At 46.3% G+C, this 25,124-nt stretch overlaps 3 protein-coding genes and 1 long non-coding RNA gene across 6 annotated transcripts; 1 reads left to right on the forward strand and 3 right to left on the reverse strand.

Annotated features, from left to right (window-relative positions):
* Nucleotides 1-323: 323 nt before the first annotated feature.
* On the reverse strand, nucleotides 324-2,753 carry LOC100845545 (proteasome assembly chaperone 4). 2 transcript variants are annotated; one of them, XM_010240344.3, is made up of 6 exons: nucleotides 2,490-2,753; nucleotides 2,220-2,431; nucleotides 1,239-1,307; nucleotides 1,061-1,136; nucleotides 912-976; nucleotides 324-814 (listed from the first exon to the last, which is right to left on the reverse strand). In XM_010240344.3, exons 2-6 carry the CDS (start codon nucleotides 2,400-2,402, stop codon nucleotides 722-724), a joined length of 486 nt encoding a protein of 161 aa, XP_010238646.1. In that variant the 5' UTR covers nucleotides 2,403-2,431; nucleotides 2,490-2,753; the 3' UTR covers nucleotides 324-721. The 2 variants fall into 2 exon arrangements, with proteins under 2 accessions (XP_010238646.1, XP_003578821.1); XM_003578773.4 differs by having other exon boundaries at nucleotides 2,220-2,423; nucleotides 2,490-2,752.
* Nucleotides 2,754-4,633: 1,880 nt separating this feature from the next.
* On the forward strand, nucleotides 4,634-5,354 carry LOC112268873. Its single transcript, XR_002960362.1, has 2 exons — nucleotides 4,634-4,719; nucleotides 4,845-5,354. It is a non-coding gene; the product is annotated as an uncharacterized LOC112268873 (long non-coding RNA).
* A 5,113-nt stretch (nucleotides 5,355-10,467) lies between these two features.
* LOC100837914 (proliferating cell nuclear antigen) lies at nucleotides 10,468-12,721 on the reverse strand. Of its 2 annotated transcripts, none has more exons than XM_024462759.1 (4): nucleotides 12,096-12,721; nucleotides 11,852-11,980; nucleotides 11,654-11,751; nucleotides 10,468-10,995 (listed from the first exon to the last, which is right to left on the reverse strand). In XM_024462759.1, exons 1-4 carry the CDS (start codon nucleotides 12,457-12,459, stop codon nucleotides 10,729-10,731), a joined length of 858 nt encoding a protein of 285 aa, XP_024318527.1. In that variant the 5' UTR covers nucleotides 12,460-12,721; the 3' UTR covers nucleotides 10,468-10,728. The 2 variants fall into 2 exon arrangements, with proteins under 2 accessions (XP_024318527.1, XP_014757689.1); XM_014902203.2 differs by having other exon boundaries at nucleotides 11,852-12,016.
* Nucleotides 12,722-23,298: 10,577 nt separating this feature from the next.
* Nucleotides 23,299-25,074, reverse strand: LOC106866736. The gene is made up of 2 exons (XM_024455358.1): nucleotides 24,503-25,074; nucleotides 23,299-23,849 (listed from the first exon to the last, which is right to left on the reverse strand). The coding sequence occupies exons 1-2, from the start codon at nucleotides 25,001-25,003 to the stop codon at nucleotides 23,499-23,501; spliced, it is 852 nt and encodes a 283-aa protein (XP_024311126.1). The 5' UTR covers nucleotides 25,004-25,074; the 3' UTR covers nucleotides 23,299-23,498.
* Nucleotides 25,075-25,124: the final 50 nt, after the last annotated feature.

The raw sequence follows: 25,124 nt of genomic DNA on the forward strand, positions 1-25,124 counted from the left end.
CTCGACTCTTTTCTGAAAAATCACCGCGACTCAAATCGCCTGCTGCCACACCAAATCGGACAAAAATGCTGCCCTTTCTCCGCGTCGTCGTCTCCGGCCGCTCCATGCCCAACCAAGGCCTCGACACTTAACTCAGTCACACATTGATCTCACTATACCTGATCATTCTCTTCCCTCCTTTTTTTTTCTTTCGTTTTGTTACTACATCGAAACAAATTGGAGTTGCGCTGGAAGCAAATTTCAGTCCAGTTAGATGATCCCCTGGTGACAATACGGTAGACATAATTTTTTCAGTAGAATCTGGACATCGCAGACAGTTATAGTGAAACAAACAACAGGAAGTGGAGTACTAGTATTTAAGCACAATACTGGATGAGAATTAACAAAGATCAGCATGATCGTTGCTATGAGCAAATACCCCACTTTCTCAGGATTCCACAGGGTCAGATACTGAAATACCAGTCTGCATTCAGGTATCACATCAGGACACATTTGATACTTGTGTCAACATGCCCACAAAATTTCAGATATCATCATGCCTACACCCCCCAACTAAGGTAATCACATCAGGACACATTTGATACTTCTGTCAACATGCCGACGAAATTTCAGATATCACCATGTGCAAAACGGTAGTGTCCATTCAATTAAACCAAGCACCAGCAGATCACAAGGCATCATGGCTCCCTGCACCAGTGACATGAGAGCTCAAAAGTGTCCATCAGTGCGTTGTGCAAGTGCTAGCATCTCCTGCTTTGGGTCTGATATAGCCTAAACTTCTCAGTTTCTCCACCAGCTTCCTCTCTGCAGCGGCCTGAAAAGTGAAAACCATGATAATATAAGCCATCAAGCCATAAGGTATATATACATAAGTAACCCTGCCAGTTCTGAAGCCAAGATGCCATTAGTACCTCGAGCATGGGGCTGTCTTTTGGGATGTTGCATGCTAGAACTATATTTAGACCTGTCTTCAGCACTGAAACATGAGGTGATGTAAGCGTGATGTTTCTCATGCCAATATGATGGAAGGTAGGCGAATTGCCAGCAGATATAGCAGTACCTAAGCGGCGGGCCATGCTAGATCCAGTGTTATCAGATGTTCCTCCAAGTACAGATGTGACACTCACTCCGTTGCCCTGCAATGATCATGTATATGCAACATCGGGCATTAATCGCCTGTAGATAAATAAATATACATCACTACACCAGTTCTTAAGAATATAATAATTGCTTGTTACCGGCCGAGTAGTTGCTGCAGCATATAAATGGCCAAACTTTGCTGTATTACATCCTATCCATGCATAGATCTGCATACAAAAAATGGCTCAAAACAGATAACAAACAAACATTTAACAAAGAGCAAAATGGAGATCATAATGTACTGTGTATAAATATGGTGAATTAAAAAAAATGTTTGTCCAGAACATGGCTAACACTGGGAACAGTGTCATGTTCCAAGTTTTCTGTCGAAATGAAAGAAGTGCCATAAGTATTCTCTATTGTAATCCTAACATATATCATCAAAAGTCAAAACTATCTGAAGCAAGATTAACTTGGACAGGGATAATGATAAATGCTTATACCAGCATGCTTCATGTAATAAAATGCTTAAGAAGTTCAGAACTTCATATTAAAACATTCTTGCTTTACTGAATGAAACTAAACATAGACATCTAGTAGAACATCTATGGTAGCTTCATGATATGTTTTTTTTCTCTGCAACCTACTGACTTCAACAGACTGAGTTACCCATCTGGTAGTAGTAGGGCATCATCCTTCCATAGTTTTTTGACATGTTTTTCACTTTTTCTTCGCCCCTCGACAGGCGGATTCATTCTTAACTTCTTGAATTTCGCACACGACAAAGCTCATTAACAAGCTAATTGGTGTCAGACTTGTCCTGTACAAAATCCTACTCCAGATGTCTTTGCTTCAGTGATATTTTGATGCAAAATTTGATCGAGAAGCCAAAGGCAGTAAGTGAGGACAAAAACCAAGCAATTCGTCTATTAGCCAATTTTCACGAGTTCAACACAGTTGATGCGATTTTTTAATTGATGCACAACCAAACAGAACTTTAGAAACAAGAAGCCACCAATCGCGGTTCACGCTTCAGAATTTTATGCAACATTAGTTTGCTTGGAGAGTCATGAAAATTAACACTGTGAGCACCTTGAGAAAAAAAAAAGTTAGGATGAAACCTTGCAGAGTAGTAGTACCTGTTTAGACAACCTTATGATCTGGAAATGGAGCGTGACGTCGTGCAGGTCCTCCGTGAAGCAACTGACCTGCGCGCCCCCCTCGGCCGACGGATCACCCGAAGAAGAAGAAGAATCGATTGCGCCGGCCGTCGGAGCCACCGCCAAATCTGACAGGCTTGCTCTCAGCTCCTCCGAAGACATGATACGGGGCGCGGCGCGGATCTAGAACACTGAGAGGGGTTAATCGGGCTGGGTTTAAGTAATCGTCGGACGACTGAGAGCTCGTACCTCGGAAACCAGTGTCGGAGGTTGCGGACGGCGCGGGGGTAGCAGGGACGGCAGCGAGGGGGCGTCAGGCGTTGGCGGGGCGCGGCGGATTGGAGTTCGGGTAGGTCGGAGCAGGAGGTGGGGTGAGGAGGGAGAGGAATCTGGGAGGAGGAGGAAGAGGGGCTGCTGAAGCTAGGAGGAAGGGAAGGGAGGCGTGCTTCGATGGAAGGAGAGACTGCCGGCGCGGTGGGTTTTGGGGAGGAGAACGGCTTTAGATTCAGGTACCCCGTGCTAGCTGCCTTCCTGCGGTTCTTTGAAAATTATTTTTTGGTCTTTGCCGAAACACATTGCTGGATTGTGCCTTTGTCCAGTACCATTACAATTTTATGATCATTTATCACAACACATCGCTCAGCCTAAAACGGAAGTTTCACTTTTTCCACAATACCCCCAGACCTGAATTTTAAACATATGATTTTGTGGACTATTATGGTTCGATTTGAGCCTAAATGCTGAACAATTTTGAAATCAAATAATGTCCAAATTTGACACTTACACACTGTCTTCTGGGGCCAAGTTCTCAATTAGAAAAAAAAACTGTTCAAAACCATCATCCTCCCAAGCAAAAAAGTGTCATCCAGAGAAAAAAAAAGAAAGTCAAACTTTCCGTTTTGGGCTAGGCGGTGTGTTCTGGCAAATGGCCACAAAATTGTAATGGTACTGAACAAAGACACAATCCAGCAATGTGTTTCGGCAAAGGCCAAAAAATAACGGTGTGCTGTTGCCAATTTTCCCTTGAAAATTGTGAAATCTTCGTGCAAGTCGTGAAAAGTTGTGAATTTTTTGAAGCGATAGACTGATGATTTTTTCAGCTAATTCCGAGCAGTGTTGGTTCTCAATTTCATGAAACTCAAAGAGAAACACGTCTTTACATAATGCGAATCATTTACGACTATTAGAGTTAGGGTTCGAGCGTACTTTCGCCGGCGGTGAGTTTGACGGCTCCTCTTTCTCTCTCGAGCCACGCGATAGCGAAGGGTGGAAGAGCCTCGGATCTTTGGCTCCAGTGTATAACAAGAGTTCTTTAGAAATGTTGTCATGAACAGGCCGCTTTCGTGGTGATGCTTTTAATAATTTTTCTCCAACTCTATTTCAAAAGAGCTTGTGAGTTACTTGGTTCTCATCGTTCTCTATCGACGTGGCCGTGGGTGATAGAAACGATGTCGTCTTCTTCAAACAACCCATTGTTTCCCGCGTTCGCGAGCATCGTCATTGTCCTGGTTTGGCAATGTTGGCATGACTTTATGTCAAGATCGGATCGGTGCCCCCGCCTATGCACTTACAAGACAGTCTACTATTGCGGTGACTTAGCTAGGTTTGATTCCTTATAAATCTCGCTAGACACTTTGGTGGCTGAAGTTTCTCGTTTTTGTCCATGGCCACTTTTTAATATAATCTCTATTGACTATGATTATAATCTTAAATGGCAACTTTTAATCTTTGCAGTCATTTCTTGTTTTTTTTTATGGATTGCCATTTCAAGTATTGCTCCTGTTGGTCTTCTTATGGCAGGATATAGCTCAAATAATAAATACTCCTCTTTTTCAGGCAGTCTATGAGCTGCTGCTCAATCGATTAGTTATGAAATACCATTAACATTTTGTGTATTATCAATATCTCTATGTGTGATTCGTTAAAATGGGATCCTTTCACTCTCCCACCAAACTATTAAATGACAACTATTCTAGATACATCAATAAGATGCAAGCTATTTGGAGGGTTTGTATCTTAAACAAACATTTAATGATAAGATATAATCTTAAGGTACAATGCACTGGAACTGACCTAAAACAAAGGCACTAGCCGTGTGTTTAAAATCCTTCAAAACTTAACACACTGATTACTCTCGAGAAAACGCCAAAGGCCTTGGCACCTCGTTCGGCGCTGCATGCAACAACCTAAGAGAAAGAAAGGGTCGCATGAGACTTTTCTTGGATCCCAACGTTGCAACGGACGGTTAAAACGTTGCAACGGACTACATGCATGCATACTTATCAGCAGGTTAATAAACATTTATGAATTTCTCTTTATTACGAGTACTTAAGTTCAGGGGAATCCTTTGACTCCCAAGTCTATAAATATCCCCTTTCACAAATCACCATATACAATACTCGTTTAGTCATGGGTGGTAGGAATGCTATCCTCTTGTTCTTACTGGCACTTGTTCTACTCGGCAGCCCTGCCTCCGCAGGTCCGTGAATCAATCTTTCTGAATTGCTGTTCTCTTTCTCATTTCATATCATGTTTTAACCAAGGAGGGTTTGATTTTGTTGTTAACACTGGTATTTGTGTGTTGATTTAATGATTTTGTTTCAGTAAAGAAGCCGAACTGCTACGAGAACACGTCGGGCAGCCCGCTGTGCGTGGCTCCTCTGTGCAAGGCGACGTGCTGGATCGCAGGGCAGATGTTCCATGCCCGGGTCTTGGAACACAAGTGCGTCGGGTCGATTCTCAAGAGCTCCTGTTACTGCTACCTTTGCGACAAATAGACAGTTAAAAGCATTTGGAAGTTACCGCTGACTCAGTACCAAAATAAGTGATCCGGATTTGTATAAATTCTTATACAAATTCAAGTCGCTTATTTTGAAACGGAGGAAGTAGTACCGAAGAAAGAAAGGTAGCCGAAGAATCAGTATTACCATGGTCAATAATTAAAGAGTAATTAAATCCGTGGTGTCTTGCTTTTAGCATCATTTTAGAGATGGAATCAATCAAGAATTTCTTCTAGGTAGTTGACTAGTTTGTTAGTCTATCCAGTCTCTTACGATGTTAGATTTTTTTTCTCTTGTTGTGGAAACCAGTCACGTTTGCTTTCTCACTGGTGAATTACAATGTTTAGTGCTGATGATTTGTGTTCTGGATGCACTTGATCTAAGCATGGAGCCATGGGTAACTGGCCGTGTCACTCAGCACTGCTGCCTCAAATGTCTGGTCTTTACAGATGCCCCGAGAAGGACCCTTCAGACTCCGCCACCTTCGCTGGAGGACCCTTCAGACTCCGCCAGGCTCGTATCACGATCCGCCTCGTCCGCACTATAATCGTTGTCTCCACCCCCGGCCAGCAACTCAATCGAACCAACCCGTACCTCGTCCTCCACCACAATAGGAGCCATGGCCGTAGACCCCCGGCCCCGGGACGACGCCACTGACCCGGCCCGGCGAACTCGCTTTGAGCCGCGCCCGTGACGGCCCGACGACTCAGCAGCCGGGCCAGACGAACCCCGCTTCCTCTTCCCCGACGCGACCAACTTGCCCTCCGCAGTGGAGGCCCAATCCGGATACGTCGCTCCAAAAAGATCAAACACACGATTCAACATTCGCTTGTCACCCAAAGTACTTCTAATCTTCGCTATCTCCGAAGATTCCAACTTACCAACCAAAATCTCCGCAGCCTCCGTCACCTCCTCCAGCACATGCTCTAGCTTGGCCCTGTGATCCGCCACTTTCCTCAGCTTCTTCGGAGTATTCTTCAACGTCCTTCACAGACCCATGCATAGACAAACTCTTCCACCAGGTCCCTCGCACAAAGATGCCGAGACAGGACCTTCAGCGCATCAACACAAGCCCAACTAGCGTCAGTCATCACGGGCTTCGCGGTAACATCACCAAGTTTCTTCAAACCCCCGCAAAGCTCTGGGGCCTCCTCAAGCTCGTAATAAAACCAGTGGTCCAACCAGTCAGGCGCCCACTTGTTCCTCTGTGCTTGGACGGGCAACGCCATCCCCGCGCGATGCACAAACGTGTACACCGCATACTGCGCCATCTCCACGGAAGCCTCGTCTTCCTTCAACACCCGAGGCTGCGGGTGCACCCGGTGCGTGTGCACGAAGCCCTCAACGTCAGGCTCCACGCCTTGCGACTTGTAGCCCCACACATAGACCGCAAGCTTGGTGAAGCAAGAAGGATTGAGCTGGTGGAACCTCAGATTGAACCTCCGCAGCACACCCAGTCGTCGGAAACCTGAACCCCGCAACAAAATGCTCCATGAAAACAACGACCTCATTATCCTTAGGGCGCGGCACTGTCTCCCCACCCGTTCTCCGAGCCTTGCTGCGCTCGAACCAATTATGCTTCTTTGCGAAGCTATCCAGATCCGAGTCGGCTATACGACTCAGCGGGAACTCGATCAACTTCTTCCTCTTCTCAGAACCTTCGCCGGCACCCGCACTAGCAGGCCTCGCAGTGCTCTTGACGCGAGACATTTCCGTCATGCAGGACGCACAACAAACAACCCCACACCCAGCACGACAATGCAACCCTCGCGACCAAACAAACCAGCTATGCAGCCCTCGCAAGACAAACTCAACAGCAGCAGTTCGGCAGCAGCAAGGAAAGCACAGGACAGCCCAGCCACCTACTACGATTATTTATAGCAGCAACCGGCGACGGCCCGACGTGAAACGAACGGCGCGAATCCCGCGAGGCGATCAACGGCCCCCGCGTATTCAGTGGTCACATCCGCAAATCAACTCAAGCAACAGTATTCCCAGGAAACAGTAAAAGGCCACCAGGCCTCAAACGTGCGCGGCCCACGAGCAGGCCGGGCGTCGCTGGCGAAGGTCCGGCAAGCACATAAGCTCCCCTTCCCTCCTAAAACAATATTCGCTGCTCTGACCCACCACGCTGGGCCAAACCCTCGAGGGGCTGCTGTTGGGGGGAGGCACCCTTGCCCAACCCCCGACCAGCTCCGCGGCCCTTAACTATAACAAAACACCCCACGACACCCACTAGCTAAGAACCGCGAGGTCACTTACGCGAGTACTTGTTGCGAGGGTTCACCGGAAACGCAACCCTCACGAAACAAGCAAGAATTGGCTGACCCAAGGATGAACCCCCAGGCAGCCCCCCGTAAACCATAACTTTTCCCTGTTCTTTGTCCAATTGATGTTTCAGGACTCCATCGATACGAGGGTACGTTCAAGATTGCCATCCTCGCGTGGAGCGCTCCTCCGACGGACCCTCGGGGTGCAACTTCTCGAGGACGTAACTACCTCCGAAGGGCCTGGCGGCGGCCAAGGAACCCTAGGGGGGCAGTTGGAGGAACATTGTGCTTGTACAGATTTGACCCTGGCGGGGCCACTCGTCATTGTAACAGTACTTGTAACCCTAATGTAAACAGCCCCCCACCCTTGGTATTCCCTATAAATACCTGGGTGCGGACGGTGTGTAAGGACAGAGGAACACCTGATTTCAATGCCATTTATTCCTTTATTAAAGTTCCTTGTTTGTTCTCTGATCCAACCCTCGTCTCAAGCCTCCACTCCTATCCTCCTCTCTCACACTCAATTCCTGTGGGACCTGCGGGGGTAGCCTCGCCTCCCCACTCGTCTCACCCTCGAGGTAGGGGAGCCAGGTCCTTACCCCCACAGTCAAAAACGTAGCGGCGCTGACCATGGTGACAACTCAACCGGTGCAACGGAGAGCGAAGAGCAAGCCACGAGCGACATGAGATGGTAAGTGAATCTTGGCCATGTTGCTTACCGTGGAGGATACAGAGGCACGCGAAATGACTTTTCTGTTCTTAGTTGACGATAATGTGTCGTTCTCCTTACAAAGAAAAAACTGCTTGTACAGAACAATTTTTGCTCCATTCATGAGTTCATACATTACAGCTTGAACAAAAAGTCATTTTCATGCCACAAACATCATAGTTCAAAATACGGAAAGACACTTAAAAGTTCTGTTGTCACGAACAGAATCTTACTACACACACTTCCAGGCTAATTGAACACAAAACTTTCAGTTGATGTCCACAATCTCCCGGACATGATTGCAGCTGTGCCCGCCCAAAAGTTCTTGATCCTCAGCCGATACGAAACCTACCGGTAAAGTTGAAAACGGACGAAAACGAACGGAAAATTGCTCTATCGTTTTCGTTTTCGTATTTTTAGACGGAAACGGGAGCGGGAGCCGGACAGCCGGGAACGAAAATGGTAGCGGGATAAACGGTAAAGCGAAAACGGGTAAATACGACTGGAAATAGACGGAAACGAATGGTAAGCGGAAACTTAAGCCGGAAAATGTATGCCGCATATGATAGCGGTTCAGAACTGCCTTGACTGCAAGAATGTTAAGATGGATAGTTTTAGTGAGAGTTTCATCAGGAAGAGGCAGGATCAACTCAACACTGATTTCACTAAGCTGCTCCTAGACCGTGATGCTCAGAACCGCCGCTACATGAACATGCTCCATCAAATTAGAAATGTCTGTGTCGAATTCACTAATGTACTGTTGAGCATGATGACACTATCACTGAACATGAACACAGTGGATTTATCTTCAAAGGCAACAAAACTAATCCAACTCACAGCTTGTCCTGGCTCTAATGCACATCTGGCCGATGGCATTGTCCATCAGGCTAGGAACGGTCTCTCTTCTTACTGTGAGTCTTTCAAATTCTAAAAGAAAAAACACCTGCAGAGTCACACATCAAATATTTTGAAACTGTACTAACCAATAACCACAATGTTTGTGCTTGCAGGAGAGACGGCATGTCACAACCATTGTATATAATATACCACGTGCTGTGCTACCACCGATGGTACCTACACATCACAGAGAAGGCGGTAACCTCGCTACCTAGCGATGAATTCTAGTGTGCTTGAAAACCAAGCGCCGTTAACTCTGCTATAGCATATGCTTTTGATTACTGCTTATATAGCATGACAGTGTTTCAAGCAAAGGATTCCAGAGGTCCTACGATTCTTCAACACTCTGTGCTTAGATCCTGCCATATTATTTTGGGTGTCCTCACACGAGACGCCACTCACAACACCGAGCCATACAATGGTTCATTAGGAAGGCAGCTACATCAGCTTATCACACAGAGACTCAGCAACCACCTTCAAGCGTCGTCGCAGGTAGCATGACACCTCTCGAGCTCTGTTCAGTGCGTCACTGCTCAGAAACTTCTCTTCTACTGAAGACAGCAACAAACATAACAACTCTCGACAAATCATTATCACTGCGTTTGAATACTTGGTGGTTGCAACTCTGTGTTTGTAGAGCTGATCAGAAGTGCTATTTAGGCAAAAGTGTATCTGCTAGCTGACCAGCAGCACTCTGTTTACCATACTCCTAAGAAATTGTGGCTGTACCTGGGTGATCAGCAATGCTATTTATGCTACTCTCCTATTACTTAACCCTGTTTCGTATGTGCTGTGAGAAACATTTGATTCTGGTGTGCATGTCCTTTCCTAATAAAATTGATTTATACCATATATACAAAGAAAAAACTGCTTATACAGAACAATTTTTTTGCAGTGCTTTTTCTCCAAAAGTAACATCACATACATATTGTGCTCCATTGATAAGTTCATAAATTACACCTTAAACAAAAAGTCATTGTTCTCATTTTCACGCTACAAACCTCATAGTTCAAAATACGGAAAGACACTTAAAAATTCTGTTGTCACGAACAGATTCTTACTACACATACTGTTGTCACGAACATATTCTTACTATTTGAACACAAAACTTCAGCTGATGTCCACAATCTCCCGGACAGGATCGCAGAAGTTCTCGATCCTCGGCCCAAACGAAACCTACCGGTGACCTGCCGCTAACTGCAAACCAACTTGGCCCAAACTGCCTCCCCAAGCACGGCGCGTCACTCTGCCTAGTGTCATATATCGTATGGCTAAAACATAGACGTTGAAAAATACGTAGCTAATATTCAAAATTTAGATGTTGACAAATCCTTTCTAATTCATTTCATTAAAATTAGGGGATGAATTAACCAACGCCCAACAAATTAGCCACTTTTGAGACCTTTTCAGTGTAAGGGAGGGATAGGCCGTCTGTTCGGTCCTGGCCACGCATCCTTTCGCCCTGAAGCACGGAAATCAGGACTGCCGCTCAGGAGCACCTTTGAGCAGGTCAGTCTCCAAATTTACTGCAGTAAAAGAAACGAAAGGCACATTTTTGCCCACCCAACAAATAAATTGTGTGACCGGATCAAACAGCACAGCATATAACAATGCACAAAGCACAAATCCACTCATCTAAATTCACTGTAAATCCAAGGACTCCAAGGACTCACAGCAGATACTGATACAAGCAGCTGAAACTGTCTGGCCTAAATAGATGAGACATAATAAATAGATAGACATAACATCTTTTTTGCTTGCAAACAATAGTCAAGCAATTGATGGTGGAAAGACAAAGCAGGCAACATGACCATGCGTATCCCCGCTAGTCATCAGTTCTGCATCTCATCTCCCTCATTCTGCATCTTATCTTCCTTTGCAGCGTCATCTTCGTCATTCCGCATCTCATCTGGCGACAGGTAATATCTGATGTAGCCCATCTCTGCGATCTTGTACTCGAACACCGCGGATTGCTTGGATGAAAGACTGATAGTCACTTGATCAGACAGGGTAGACGCCTTGGAGAAGGAGTTCATGTGCCTCAGTTGAAAGGTCAGGGAAACCTCTTCTTTCACCTCCATAACGATAGGTTCTTTTGGCTGCATTGATACAAACATGACCCATTAACTAGTGCAGATACGCATAAACAGGATCCATTCTACAGTATTTCTAGCAGTTGAATGGCACAGGATACTAAAGAAGTTACTCCATATGATAGAACCAATTGAAATTTATAGAATAAACAGATGGTAATCTGCACTGCAGAGAACCACCTCACCCAGATTTTACAGTTAAGAAGGAAATAGGCAATAACTAAAAAAACGAACGCCTAATTCAATCCTATTTATCAATACCAATGTAATCAACCAAATGAAGAGCATTGTTCCACTTTATGAAATATGTAGACAAATTAACAAATCCAGTTATACAGACTAAACTAATACTCCCAACACAGAAGAGCAACATTAGCAAACAAAGTGAATTAGCAACTCAACACGGTATAGTGAGACAACGAAATTCTAAGGCAGTATGCATGCATGTTCTGATAATCTGGTGTGTATCCACCAGACAGGCTAAAAGGTAACCTAGGTGAGGAACCAAGAATGCACGCTTGCTAACAACATTAGGGCATTAAGAATCGACAACACATCACTGATATGATTGTTCACTGCATTTCATGTTACAGTCACATACAGATATTCAGAGGATGAGATCCACTCCAATTTGAGGGGCTAAGAGGATCAAACCAGTAAGTACCTTGTCAACAGTTTGGGTCTGCCTGCAGACAATTGATGAGCTCCCAGTTTCCCCCCCAGTGAAGAACCTGACATGCTCCTTATCCACCGAGATGACAACTACGGCAGGAGATGGAAATGGTTCAAGGTACAGAACTAGAATCCTCAATGCGCAACAGTAACAGTTAGCCTTATAAATCACCAGGTAAAATCTATGTACCAGTGTCCCTCTCCCCGAAGCTGCTGAGCTTGTTGCAGATACCCATAAACATGGCAGAGGGCATGCAGACTATGGCCTGGTAATCGGATCCCGGGGATTCACTGATTTCGAGGGGGCCGTCGTCATTGTCCTCGCAATTGAAATCATAATCCATAATCACACCATCCGTTCATTTCCACAAACCCAAATTCAGCACAGGGCCAGGGCAAAGAGCAGCGAGCGCAAAAGACGTGCGGGCACTTACTGGGCGACTCGAACGTGAAGGTAACGACGTAGAACCATTCTTCCACGGCCTTGATGGTGAGGATGTCGTCATTGTTGGCGTAGCGGACGGCCTTGGCCATGTCGGCGAGGCTCAGGCCCACGGAGAGGGCGCGGTCGCAGCTGTAGTAATTGAAGGCCTCGGCGCGGAGGAGGAACGCGACGAGCGTGAAGCCGCTGCTGTCGACGGCCCGGACATCGAGGCCCCTGCCGGAGAAGTTGAAGTAGGCCTCACTGAACAGGTCGCTGATCGCCTCCACGAGATTCTTGAAGAGGGTCGCCTGCTCCAGCCGCACCTCAAAAATGGTGGGGAGATCCGTGTCGGCGCTCCCCTCTTTGACGGACATGGTGGCGGCGCTCCCCACTTGGGTGCGAGGAGGGGTTTGGGAGGGGAGAGCGGCGGAGGGGAATGGAGGAAGGGGAAAGGGAGATTAATAGCTCTTGGACGGCCCGGCGGCGGCGGCGGCGCAGGGGAAGAGGGGCGGGAGAAGATGGGGAAACTTGCCTCCGCGCTCCTTGCTCCGGAAGATTCCTGGGGATTTCCCGCCGTCTCGCTGCCTGCACTTTTTTTTTTTAACACCTGGATCTCTCCCCTTTCCATTAATCAAATCGGAAATACAAGGTCTCACAGCCACCACCAGATACAAGTTTAAAGGAGGAAAGGGAGATGATATGCAACCTACTTTGAGCAGGAAACCCGCTGATCAGGGACCGCAGTCAGAACGCTGACTATGAGACGAAAACTGGTCCTAACTATAACCCTAACACAGTTAAACATCCACAATCAACCCAAATATTACAGACCAGACTTCAAAAAGCAGGACGTAACAAAAGATCAACAAAACAACATAGAACATCAAGCAATAGGAAGTTGCGGCATATCCAACAACACAGTTGTAGAAGTTCCTTCATTCAGTTTCTTCATCAGCATTTGAGCATTGGCGATCAATTTCGTGGCACCCTCTTGACAGCATCAACATCCTTTCCTTTGTGAAGACCTGCCCAAGACAAAAGAAAAGCACACGTAGTAAAGACAATCTCAAAAGGTGTCCGAAGTTTATACTTTTCAAAGGTTACACGATTCCGACAGTTCCATATTGCCCAAGTAACAGCGGCGAGCCCATAAACAAAGAATCTATCCCCACCAGGAAGAAAAGCAAAAAATTGCCACAAAAATGTAGGCACAACATAAGAGTCAAAAGGAGATCCAAAAACCATCCAAACCACCTTAGACACAGAACATGTAAAGAACAAGTGTTTGACATTTTCAGGATGACCACAAAAGGAACAGACCGACGATCCCTGCCAGTTTTTCTTGATAAGATTGTCTCTAGTAAGCAAAGAATTCTGAAGTAACAGCCATAGAAAGATCTGAATCTTTAAGGGAATTTTTGCTTTCCAAATCCATTTATTATGAGCACCATGTAAATTCCTCTCTAACCACCTGTATAGAGATTTTACAGTAAATTTACCAGAATTCTCATGAGCCCATAACACAGAGTCCTCATCAGAGGAAGGAGATAACCCCTCCACTTTATTTTGAATATCTTGCCATTGACCCGCCAGAGCAGGATTAAGCTGACGTCTAAACGACAAAACTGAACCAGCATCCAAGATTTTTTTAACAGAAATATCTGGATTCAGGCAAATATTGTATAAGGCAGGATATTGTTCAGATAAAGGAATATTAGTGTTATCCCAGCAATCATTCCATAACCTCATCAAATTCCCGTTACCAAGCTTTAGTTTCCTCCTAGCCAAGTAAAAATTTCTAACCTTAATAAAGCTTTCCAGCAAGGAGAGTCGTGCTGCCTCATTTTAACGGTCACAATAGTGTTAGTAAACAAATATTTCCTTTTAACCAGGGATTGCCACAAACCTTGGCCTGTATCCAACTTCCACCACCATTTACATAGCAGACTAATGTTTTGTTTCCTTAGATCTTTAACACCAAGGCCTCCTTTACTTTTAGATTTACAAACCCTGGACCATTTAACCAAATGATATTTCTTCTTGTTCCCATTGCCTTGCCAAAGGAATTTCCTTCGATGTTTATCAAGTTTTTCAACAAAAGATTTGTTAAAAAGGCAGCACCCTTTCCAGGCATCCAATCTTTTTATAAACTTGGCCTCCAGGAAGTCCCAGTCCTTGTTTTTAATATGGGAAATACTAACAGACACACCAAGATATTTAAGCGGTAAAGAACCAATTTGACAACCAAAAAGATTGGCATATTGAGCAGCCATATTATTGTTACCCCCAACAAGGAAAACTTCACTTTCATGAAATTAATTTTAAGACCCGACATGAGCTCAAAAACAGAAAGTAATAATTTCATGTTCACAGCTTTCTCAAAGTCATGTTGTAAACAAATAACAGTATCATCAGCATGCTGCATAATGGCTAAACCATTCTCCACCAGAGCAGAAGCGACGCCAACAAACAAGTTATTAGATTGCCCCTTTAAGAACCATTCTAGTCAAAACCTCAGCAACAAGATTAAACAACATTGGGGAGAGGGGATCACCATGCCTAACCCCTTTTGCACTTTGAAAATAGGGCCCCACCTCATCATTCAGCTGAACACTAACAGTTCCATTAGTGAGAATGTTTTTAGTCCATTGACACCATATATCACTAAAGCCTTTTATCTGTAAGCAGGAAAGAAGGAACTCCCAATTCACCTTATCGTACGCCTTCTCGAAATCCAGTTTAAGGATAACCCCAGCTTCTTTTTTAACATGTGTATAATACATAATCTCATGCAAAGTGAGTACCCCATCCATGATATTCCTCTGCTTAATGAAGGCAGTTTGTTGAACACTAATTAATTTGTCGGCATAAGGTTCCAGCCTGAGGGCCATTACTTTAGTAATTCATTTGTAAAGGCATCTTAGCAAACAAATGGGCCTGAACTGTTGAATTCTATCAGCACCCGCAAGTTTAGGAAGCAAAGTGATAATACCATAGTTCAACCTCTCAACATCAAGGGAACCATTAAAAAATTCCTGAAACATCCACATAATATCAGGACGAATGATGTCCCAAGTGGCTTGACAGAACTCAATGGGGATATTATCTGGTCCTGGAGCCTTGTTAGGTTTCATAGAGAAGAGAGCATTTTTAATTTCCTCCATCAGAAAAGTTCTAGCTAAATATTCCTTATCTAAAAGTTCATGTTCAGCCCACAAATCAGGTGAAATTTGAAACAAATTGCCAGGAGCAGGCCCAAATAGCTCTTTATAATAAGAAGTAGCATGTGCAAGGAGGTCCTTAGTACCAGCAATATCCAGCCCAAATAGCTCTTTATAATAAGAAGTTATGCTCCTCCCGCGGCATGAGCAGGCCGAAAGCGGAGCGGGAGCGAGCGGGAAGCGCGGGATGGGTAGTGTCCGAACGTCTGGGTGCTAGTAAGACCATTATTTTTATTTTTATTTCTGATGAACGAAGAGGATATAGCCGTTTTGCATTGCCATGGCCCATCTCCTGAATTAGTAAATAATGTGTCCGAGTCCGACATATCAGTTAGTACACTATAAATATATATATATATCTGGCTTTTTGCCTCTTTTTCTCTTTTATTTATGATAGGATTTATGAGGCGGCCGTGGGTCCCTGTTTTGATTACATCCCATGCAAAAAATCCTACCCAATACTAGCTGAGTGAGAGATGGATCTGAATTGCTTCAAAGGTATACAAAACGCACATTGATTTCCTCTGCAATGCAATGCAATGCAATTGGCCAATTGCATGGTCCACTATACTAGTAGTACATACAGGAAACACAAAGGCTGACAGATATATCAGCCACAATAACTCAACTATAATCATACGACGCAATGATTCTTCAAAAAGAAGAATGAAAAAAAAAGATGACATGCCCCATTTGCAAATTCATAGCACATTACTTAAGGCCCCACCCCACTCGAATTATATTAGTTATTATTGTTGATACTGTGCATCGTCAGCCAGTTGATTAGGTTATTTTTGTTGAAATTAATTCACCTGGACTGAAATTCTTAACTTACCACAGATGCTCACGTTTTAGCAGTATAGTAACGATACAAGCAGTGTGCCCATCGACACTAATAACGATAACGTCGCATCTGCTTTTTTTAAGAGAAAAAAAAAGAGAAAATATTTTTATTCCTATGCTGTGTACTCAAAAAGGAAAAGGTGGGTGGGTGCAAAGGGGGGAAAGGTGGGGGACACACACGATTCATCCGGAGACGAGAGAGGAAGAAACACGGTTTAGTTTCGTGTTGCCTCTGGTTGTGGCTCCCTGTGGCTTGCCCTGCTGTCATCCGGTTGCCCTCCCTGCCTCAAGAAACAGAGTTTTAGTTACAGAGGAGTCGAATACGATACGTTCTCTTTATCCCTCCTTTCTTTCATCTTCTGCCGCCGGCGACGATTGGCATGCAATATTAGTCATTGCCGACTTGCCGTAACTGGTTTTTTTTTCAAGAATGCAACTCAACAGGTGCATCATCAATTAAAGAAAAAGAGTTAGAAGGCTAGTACAACGCCGTAAGGCAATACAACGCCCACTAGTGGCAAGGAAGATGAAAGAAAACTACGTTACAGATGGCGACCGACTCGCCCCGAAGGCCGGTGGGGGCACTCGACCCCTAAGAAGTCCCGCGTGCTCCCACCTAGAGAATTCATCACGAACATCCGCCAGAATCCTCAGAGACGATGGGGCCGCGCCATTGAAGACCACATCGTTCCGGTGACACCACACTGTCCAGAAGACCAAGCTGATCGCCGTCCTGAAGTCCTTCCGAGTAGAGTGCGGAATCGGAAGGTTAGGCCACCAATCCCGGATGGTGGCCCCCGCAGGCGGGACACACTCACGCTGACCCTAGGCCTCCAGCAGAGTAGCCCACACCTGCCGCGTCACCACACAACCCAGCAACAAATGACAGATAGTCTCACTCTCCTAATCGCATAAGGGGCACCTGTCGGGGTGCGGCAGGCCCCGTTTGGCCAAGCGGTCCGCCGTCCAACATCGGTTCCTCCCCGCTAGCCAAGCAAAGAAGAGGCACTTCGTAGGGGCGTGGGAGTTCCACACCACCGTCGCAAGTGGGTCAACCACGCGACCAACGAAGAGGCCAACGTAGGCCGATTTCGCCGAGTAAGCACCATCAGTGGACCAGTTCCATGAAAGGGTGTCGGCCACTCCCTCCTGCAGTTGCAGACCATGAAGTCAATCCCAAAGAACGAGAAACTCGCCAAGTGCCTCCGCTGCAAGGTCAGGTCCCACATCCTCAATCCACGCGCCAACCAGTGCCTCTCTCACCGTGCGTGCACGCAAAACTCTAGTTCGGACACGGGCCGTCAAGGCGGGGAATTCGTAGCGGAAGCGCACCCCGCGAAGCCAGCGATCTGTCCAAAAGAGAGTGTGCCTCCTATCGCCCACCCGAGATGAGGTGGCGGCCTCAAAGATGGCATCCACCTCTTTAGGGATGTCAAGAGTGTATCCCCTCCAAGGTTTGGAGCCATCCACCTGCTCAAGCCACCTCCACCGCACATGGAGGGCCAAGTTGAGCAGGTGTAGGTTCGGAATGCCGAGCCCCCCAAAGGGTTTGGGAACGCAGACCATGTCCCATGCCACAAGGCAGTGCCCACCCCACGCCTCCTTCTGGCCTCTCCAGAGGAAGCCTCGACAGATCTTGGTCACTCATTTTAAGATGTTGTCCGGTAAGTCAAGGGACATCATCGAGTAGACCGGCAAGGCTGTGAGGGTCGACTTAATGAGAACAAGCCGGCCACCCTTGGAGAGGAGGGGGGGGGGCTTTCCACGAGGCCAGGCAGCCCTCCACCGTATCCACCAATGGCCTCAGCTGATTCGCCGTCTGCTTGCGCAAGCTCAGGGGGAGTCCCAGATAAGTACAGGGAAATCCCTTGACCTCGCACTGTAGTAGGCCTTCCACCAACTGATGTTGCTCATTCGAGCAACGAATGAGATGTGCAGAGCTTTTTGCGAAGTTGGTACACAGCCTTGAAGCTGCACCGAAATCGGTAATGATCCTCGAGCACCCCACCACCTCCTTCCAAGTGGGTCAGAGGAATGTGACCACGTCATCAGCGAAAATGGACGTACGATGGTGAATCCCCCACGCCGAAAGACGTGACATAAGTCCCGTCAAGGTAGCCTTCTCAATCATGCAGTGGAGAACATCCATCACCAGGATGAAGAGCATCGGTGATAGCGGGTCTCCCTGCCGAAGACCACGCCGGTGCTCAATGGAAGCCCCGGGGATGCCATTGAGAAGGACCCGCGTTGTGGCCGTTGACAGGAGGCCACAAATCCACGCCCGGAATCTGGGCCCGAAGCCACGCCGCACGAGGGTCTCCAAAAGGAAGGCCCAATCCACCGTGTCAAAGGCTTTTGTGATGTCAAGTTTGAGGAGTACCGCCTCGACCTTCGCACGATGGAGTCTTCGTGCCGTCCCTTGCACCAACATGAAGTTGTCATGCAGGCAACGCCCCTTCATGAAGGCGCTCTGGTGCGGACCCACCAGCAGAGGAAGAGTCGGGGCCAGTCTCGTTGCCAGGACCTTGGCGAAGAGCTTAGCTGCGCTATGGATCAAGCTTACTGGTCGAAAGTCACGCACCGCCATCGCGTCCGGCTTCTTCGGCAGGAGGGTAATGAGCGTCGTGTTGATAGCCTGCATTCCACGTGCATCCAGCCGCGCCAATGCCTGGAAAACCGCGACCAGGTCGTGCTTGATAATCTCCCAGCACGCCACGTAGAATCTACCGATGAAGCCGTCGGGTCCAGGAGCTTTGTCAAGCTCCTGGGCCTTGACCACCGTCCAAATCTCCTCCTCGGAGAAGTCCACTTCCAAGCCATCGAGGTCGCAACTCGGAACCTCCAGGTAGTCGAGGTTGAGGGTGAGGTCTCTATTAGGAGCAGACCCAAGCAGCTCCGCAAAGAAAATGTCCACGGCGGCAGCCTTCTCCTCGTGGTCCGCCACTGATCGACTCTGAATTTGCAGAAGTGCAAACTTGCAGTGTAGCAGTAATTTATATGAAGTTCTCCACATGGATTAATGTGCAATGATTCCTTACTAAGATCTTAAGCTGAACTAGCAAATTTGGGTGGCAAACAACTAAACTAAGCAAGCAAAAACAAACTACAACTAATGTTTTTGGTATTTTCAAAAAGGGTACTGTTAACTATCTGAAATCAGATTTTGTCAGGATCTGACATTAAACAGCAACAATATCCAGTAGCAGCAAAGACAGGGAAATTGGGAAGAATTGGGAAGGATTTAGATGGTTAAACAACTTGGACAGGGAAGAAGAAGGTTTGTAGAAGGAGTATCAGCAAGAATTTAGACTGGGAAGAGCAAGAGATTAGGGATAGAAGCAGGTTTAGAAAGCTAAATGTTAACTGTTCTGCCAGAAAACAGACAGTGACAGATTAATACTTAGCAGTTTGGACAGAGAAATTGAAGGGGTTTTAGGAGGAAAAAGTACTTGGAACAACTTGGAATAGGAATACTGAGACTTGTAGAATAAGTATCAGTAGGAGTTGAGGGTTGGAGAATAAGGAGGTGAGGGCTAGAAATTAGTTTAGGAGGCTAATCAGTGCAGAAACAAAGAATTCAGAAAAAGAGGCAGAAAAGGTTCAGAAACAGGGATTCGTTGTTTTGGCTAGAAATTGAGGTTGGGACAGAGGTGTAGAGCAGGAAGGAGATGCAGGGAAGGTTTAGAAGCTAAGATTTGGGATGAGAAAGGTCAGGTTTGGGAAGAAATAGAAGATTTAAGGGAAGAACAGTGGGGTTTTGGACAGAAATTGCTAGAATTGGGTTTTGGATGGGAGAAGAATTTTTCTGGGGTTTAGAATAGAAGGATTAGAAAGATCTAAGACTGGGAAAAGCAGGGAATTGGGTTAGAGCAGCAGATCAAGCAAGAGAAGGGGAAGAACAGCAGTTTTTATGGGTTTTCTGGTTTTTCTGGACAGGAACATATAGTTGACAGATTCTAGGGAGATTGGACATGAAAGATTTGAACTTCTTTGCACTAAAACATCACAAACTCATACAGGATGGTGACAGAAACATGGATCTAAGCATAACAAGCACAGATCGACAGCACAACAGCACGAACTACAAAAGTTGACAAGAACAGTAAAAACAACAACAGATAGGATTTTATAGCACGAAGATTAAGCTACTGGGACAACAAGAAGTAGAGCTAACACATGGATCACATCACATACATCACGATGAACAAGTTTAACACAAGCAACAACAATTTTTACACAACAGATTCTCCAGAATTTATCAAGGAACACAGCTAATCAGAACAGGAGGTAGAGGGAAAAGGGAGTTTAGAGTAGAGTTGAATTACAGTGCACTTCCAGGGGAGAATCAGCAGAGGAGTGTGATATGGGATAGATTGTGGCCTAGAACTCTAAGAACAAGCTATGGGGAGAAGGAGAAGAGAGGTGGCAGCCATGAACAGATATCAGAATTGCTTGGAAGAAGGGGAAAGTGGAAGAGAGGAGAAGAAGAGAGAAGGGAAGAGAAGAGAAGAGGCAGGAGGGGCCTGGTGCTAGAAGAGGCCTTGCTCTCCTTTTTCATTCCTTGGCTGTGGGTGCATGAACATGTCAACATCAACTTTAGCTTAAGCACTTTGCACCCTGGCTTTCTTCCTTGGCTTTCAAGCTTTCCTGCTCCTTTTTGCATTTGAACTCCACTTCTAGAATCTTCCTCTCGATGCTTTGGGTTGCTGACCAATTCTTCTTCTTCTAAACCTTCACTTTCAGTCCTTGCTGCTAGCTGATGGGTGAAAAGTGACATAATGCTCAAAAACAGCAACAAGGACCTTCTTTTCTTCTTCTTTTGCATTGTGACTTAGTTTCTTTTCTCTTCTGCCTAGTTGGGTCTTCTCTTTTGATCCTTGATGCATGCTGATGGAGGTAGAAAAGGTGCCTCTGCACACCAAACCTGCATATAAATGTAAAAGTGGTGTAAAATGGCAGATTTGGTTCAAATATTCAAATTTAAATTCAAATCTGCCAAGATTCAAACATGATCAGTGCTAAAAGGGTTTGAATTATATGTAAAGTGAGCACTAATCAGCCACCATGACCCCATCGACGAGAAGTTGCGAGACAAAGTTCTTCCTTCTCCTATGGCTCGCTCGAATGTGAAAGAACCGGGTACAAGCATCACCTTCACGGAGCCACAGGGCCGAGAGTGTTGCCGGGCAATGGTTCTCTCCAACGAAGCCAAACCGAGGATCTTCCGCTTTAGAGTGCAGTAAAGGTTCCTCTCGGCCGAAGAGAGAGGTCGCGAGTCCATGGCCACATCGAGGCGGAGGATGACCTCGGTAGCCACAAGGATTTGGATCTTGGTGTTACCGATGAACAGGTCACTCCAACTCCGAAGTCTTTTGGCCGTACGACGCAGCTTAGAGTCGAGGCGCTTGAAGGGGTTTTGGATCTCCCCTCCAACCTCCCACGCCGACTTATCGACATCCATGAACCCATCCACCTTGGGCCAAAAACTCTCGAAGTGAAATCGCTTCCCAGTCGCAAGTTGGGCCTCCAATACCACAAGCAGCGGGCAGTGGTCTGAGGTCGCCATGCTCAAAGCCGAAAGGAAGGCGTTTGGATACGCATCCTCCCAGTCCACCAAAGAGAAGGCCCAGTCCAGCTTCTCAAGTGTGGCGCACTCCCGCTCATTCGACCACGTGTAGCGACGGCCATTGAGGTAAAGCTCCTTCAACTCAAGGTCGCGCAAGGCCCGGCGGAACCTCCCCATCATCCTCTTGTTGATGTTCTCATTGCTTTTATCACCAGGGTCGACGATCAAATTGAAGTCCCCGGCAACGACCCACGGCCCCGCATGTAGATCGCGAATATCGCGCAGCTCTTGCAGTAACTGCACTTTCTCCGCATCAGATTGCCGGCCATACACCACAGTGATCCACCAGTGCGGTTTCGAGCCAGCCGTCACACAGGCCGTAACCCACAGTTGGAAACATGCGGGTTGGCCAGGTGCACGGCGGCGCTCTTCCACGCCAAGATAATCCCACCTCTCGTTGCATCCGCTGGAAGAGAGAAGGACGAGTCAAAGTCGGAACCCAAACACTCATCAACCACATACCGCGAAACCAAATTTAACTTAGATTCTTGGAGGCCAACAATACAAGCACCAGAAGAAGCCACCACTTGCTGCACAGCCAGGCGTTTGGCCCTAGAGTTCAGGTAGGTCACCTACGGTGGCTCTCATTGATTCCATTTCCACCACTCTGCTTCCTTTCTGACTCCAGGGAAGGGAACAACAGCTGTTTCCCTACCTCCAAGTTCCAATCCAATCCTGGCCGATGGATGTTTTTGTTGCCCATAGATAGAAGAAGACAAAAGAGCAGGACGAAATCTTATCCCTCCCTCCCTCCCTCTCTTCCCACCTACCTAGTACCGACGACACGAGATTCTTTCTTTGGGTTGGATCCTCCTTACTAAGGCTGTGTTTAGTTCCATTTTGAAGTACTGAAAAATGTCACATCGGACTATTTTGATACACATTTAAGGCATCAAACGTGGTCCAATTACAAAATAAATTATAGATTCGGTCTGTAAACGACGAGACGAATTTTTTAAGCCTAATTAATCCGTCATTAGAGCATGTGTCACTGTAGCAGTTTAGTGTCTAATCACGGCCTAATTAGGCTCATTAGATTCGTCTCGCGATTTACAAGCTAACGGTGCAATCAGTTTTTTATTTAGACTAGATTTAGTACTCCATGCATGCTCCGACATATTTATTGAAGTTTGAAGGAACTAAAAACAGCCTAAAGGTCAAGAAAGCATCTTTCTTGATTTTGGATCCATTCCACGCATCGAGGATTGCCTAATGTGCTAGTTTCTTCTTGGTTTCTTCGCTTGCATCCGGCGGCCTGTGACTGCCGCTCTGCTATGTATAGAACAAACAAGGCTTCTATGGTGTGGTGGATAAGATGACTAGCAGCTGCACGTACGGGACACCTACCTATATACTACTATAATGCCCGTGCTAACGTCACGGCTTTATCTTGGGGATGTTTATGTAAACAACCATTATTTTTTTCATAGTTCAACTTTTACACAATTATATAGTGCCCGTGCTGATGCAACGACTTTATTATGGGATTCACATGAAAATAACAAAATAACGACATTTTTCAATAGTTTAAGTCACACGAAATTGTATATAACCATGTATATTATCCGGAAAACACTCATGCATAATAAGGCATAATAAATTCATGTCTGGTATATCTACCCAACCTAATTTGTGAGTTTAAGTAGATCTTGCAGTTCTCCAGCGATATTATATGTGCATTCATTTGCGCTGCTCTTCAAAATCTCAACTAAAAATTTCGTCCTCAGTCAATGTGACCTTTGAATGACAGATAATAAGTTTTCTTTAGGTTTCGTCTCGCCATCTTCTCGATCTGCTCTAACGAGCTGGACAGCTTCTTCTCCATGAGATCTGCAAGAGCTGGATCATATGGTTTGGATGGAGTGGCCTGCAAGGAGCAATCAGATGGAGAGGAATATATCTTCAGCTTGCCATCCTCCAAAGAAGTTGCAGAGCTTGCAACAGCTTGACCACCCTCAGTTGTTGGCACACCCTGCTCTGCCTGTGCTGGAGTTATTGGATCCACAGATTGGGAAGAATCTTCTGCCCACAGGATCTGAGCAGCATTCTGCAGACGACTTCTCCTTTCAATTGCCTGCAAGTTGCAGTTAGTACATCAGTAGATTTCCAGGGGAACACTATGGACATCTAACATCTAAGTATAAAACTTGTGCCAACAAATTAAAACTAATAGACAAGTAAGCACATTATAGGTATAAAACTTGTGCCAATAAATTAAAACTAATAGACAAGTAAGCACATTATGGGTCAATGGTCAGTCTCGAAAGTAACGGACACGATTTTTTTGAACATAAAGCTAAATTTGGTACAAAGTCTAAACCACTGCCAATATTGAAAGCAATATTGCCTCTTACAGGAACTAAGATTCATACTCCACTGGATACTTTAAAAGCATTTCAGTTATATCAAACATCTTGAATATACTTGGTCATAGAAAGCTTAAAACCGAAGATGAAGTCAAAACCAATGTTTTTGAGGCGCCTGACCCCCTTCACAACGCCTAGGCGTTTGTGGCGGACGCCTAGGCGACGCCATACTCACATTTATTAGGCGCCATATGATCATATTAATATATATAATACTACAAAAATTGAGAAGCAAATCATACCTTAATATTGCCAAGTCTTAGCATACCATAATAAATAAATAATGCTACCAGAGTGCTAGTGCACAACATAAAGTAGCAGTCCTAAGATCATAATTGCTGATGATGGAAGATGGACTTGCCATTGTGCTATCAGCTGTAAAAAACCGAGCACTTCCAGTCACACTATACAACAAAGCAGAGAGACAGGAAAGAAACAGAGGAAGAAGGAAGCAGAGGAAGAGGAGGGAGCACGGGGCGGACGGGCCGGAGCTGTAGGTGTGGACGGGAAGACAATCCACGGAGGCGGGCGAGCAGGAGCTGCGGGTGCGGACGGGGAGCTGCAGCTGAGGACAGGGTGGAGCAGGTACAGTCGCCCGGTGGAGATGCTTGAACAGAGGAGCGGCAAGCGGAGATACAGGACCGCCGCCGCCGCCGAGAGTTCCGCCTCCGCCTTTTCTCTTCCACTCCCTCTCCCTCTCCGTGAAGCTGGCCCGCACCCGTGGTAAAGGCCTCGCACGGTCGGTTTCCCGCGCCCGCGCCCTCGCCCTCGATTTCCCGCCGACGGGGTCGCTTTCCAGCGGGGCCGCGGTCGCTTTCCCGTGCGGCCTCGGTCTTTGGCGTCCTTCCCCCACGACCTGCATCCGGCGTCCGCGGCGGGTTGTAGGCGTCCGCCCGACGCCAAACTGCTCCCAGGCGACGCCTAACTCGATTAGGCGGCGACGCCTCAAAAACAATGTGTACAGAAACTATGGTATCACTCTT

The sequence above is a fragment of the Brachypodium distachyon genome, chromosome 4 (genome assembly GCF_000005505.3).
Source record: "Brachypodium distachyon strain Bd21 chromosome 4, Brachypodium_distachyon_v3.0, whole genome shotgun sequence".
Taxonomy (NCBI): domain Eukaryota; kingdom Viridiplantae; phylum Streptophyta; class Magnoliopsida; order Poales; family Poaceae; genus Brachypodium; species Brachypodium distachyon.

Excerpts from the sequence above, each read along its gene's own strand:
- LOC100845545 (XM_010240344.3), bottom strand. The coding sequence starts at position 2,402 with ATGTCTTCGGAGGAGCTGAGAGCAAGCCTGTCAGATTTGGCGGTGGCT. Across the intron at positions 1,308-2,219 it reads TCATAAGGTTGTCTAAACAG|ATCTATGCATGGATAGGATG; the intron begins GTACTACTACTC and ends TTTTGTATGCAG. Across the intron at positions 1,137-1,238 it reads CTGCAGCAACTACTCGGCCG|GGCAACGGAGTGAGTGTCAC; the intron begins GTAACAAGCAAT and ends TGATCATTGCAG.
- LOC100837914 (XM_014902203.2), bottom strand. The coding sequence starts at position 12,459 with ATGTCCGTCAAAGAGGGGAGCGCCGACACGGATCTCCCCACCATTTTT. Across the intron at positions 12,017-12,095 it reads CTTCACGTTCGAGTCGCCCA|ATGGTGTGATTATGGATTAT; the intron begins GTAAGTGCCCGC and ends GGAAATGAACGG. Across the intron at positions 10,996-11,653 it reads AGACCCAAACTGTTGACAAG|CCAAAAGAACCTATCGTTAT; the intron begins GTACTTACTGGT and ends GTATCAATGCAG.
- LOC106866736 (XM_024455358.1), bottom strand. The coding sequence starts at position 25,003 with ATGCAGGTCGTGGGGGAAGGACGCCAAAGACCGAGGCCGCACGGGAAA. Across the intron at positions 23,850-24,502 it reads TTACAGCTGATAGCACAATG|GCAATTGAAAGGAGAAGTCG; the intron begins GCAAGTCCATCT and ends TGCAACTTGCAG.